Source organism: Meleagris gallopavo, chromosome 1, assembly GCF_000146605.3.
Source record: "Meleagris gallopavo isolate NT-WF06-2002-E0010 breed Aviagen turkey brand Nicholas breeding stock chromosome 1, Turkey_5.1, whole genome shotgun sequence".
NCBI classification, from domain to species: Eukaryota; Metazoa; Chordata; class Aves; order Galliformes; family Phasianidae; genus Meleagris; species Meleagris gallopavo.
This window is the reverse complement of record NC_015011.2, coordinates 77,145,471-77,146,443: the sequence shown is the minus strand read 5'-3', so window position 1 is coordinate 77,146,443 and position 973 is coordinate 77,145,471. Positions and strand designations below refer to the sequence as shown.

The following is a 973-nucleotide window of genomic DNA, read 5'->3' as shown; positions in this document are numbered from 1 at the left end:
AAAGGAGAAGATATTAAAATGCTACCAGACAGACAGTAAAGGTCAAATTACCTCTCCTGAGGTTTTTCATTGTCTCTGGAAGGAGATTCCTACTTTCTTTTTGTGGAACTGGAGGAAGTTCTTTAGATAACGCTTCCACATCAGGAAACTACAGAGAGAAGGATGAAAAGAGGCTTAGGTATTCCAACAATAAATATAAAAAATCCAACCTCATTAGCATACCTCCCCTGTGGAAAAAAAAAAAAAAGTCAATGGAAATAATAAGAAGCAGAACCAAAGAGGTAACAACAGAATTTATGCACATAAATATGCTGCAGATTCCAAAGTGGTTTTGACTGTACTTTATACTCACAGCACTGATCAGGTGGGATTACAAGAAGGGAGTTCCCAAGGTCACCTCCAGTTAACACAGGTGGTTTGGTCTTACTGATTCCTTTTCAAGTTAACAGAGAAATGTTTTCTGGGGGTTGGGTGAAAAGATCCAAGGATCATTATCTGCTTTGGATCAGGTTGTCCAGAGTTTGCTTAAGGAATCTCCATAGTTTGGCCTCAGTAAATACATGTCAGCTCTAAGATACTTTTCCTTTGGCAGGAGTATCTAATCCCTAGTATTAATTCTGCCACAACTGTCCTCTATAATAGTTGCTTGAGTTAATTTGAGGCTGAGATGTAAAACCATATCTCTAGGTATGAAAATATGGCAGAGCTTACTTGGCCTCACGTAAACTTACCCACTTTTCATCTCCATTACCTTTTTTGAGAGAAATGCCTTGCCCAATTCTGATTCAAAGTAGGGAGGAATTATTTTGTTTCTTATTGCCATTAAGGTTTTCTTTCCTTCGTCAAGTTCTTTCCTAAGAAATTTTGTCATTGTTGGTAAGGAAAAGAAAGAAAAAAGACAATTGAGTTTATCCTGCTTTCAGTACAATATCTGAGACACTGAAGAACAAAAGGGATAAAGGCAAGTGGCTTT

The 973-nt window shown here is 37.5% G+C and overlaps 1 protein-coding gene across 1 annotated transcript in view; it reads right to left on the bottom strand.

The window, feature by feature from the left end:
• The window catches only part of SPAG17 (sperm associated antigen 17), a 100,982-nt gene that overhangs the window by 9,849 nt on the left and 90,160 nt on the right, over positions 1-973 (bottom strand). The window contains exons 40-41 of the mRNA XM_031554714.1: positions 752-854; positions 52-148 (exon numbers count right to left, since the gene is read on the bottom strand). Of these exons, the coding sequence (XP_031410574.1) occupies positions 52-148; positions 752-854 (200 nt within the window). The remainder of the gene's footprint in view (positions 1-51; positions 149-751; positions 855-973) is intronic.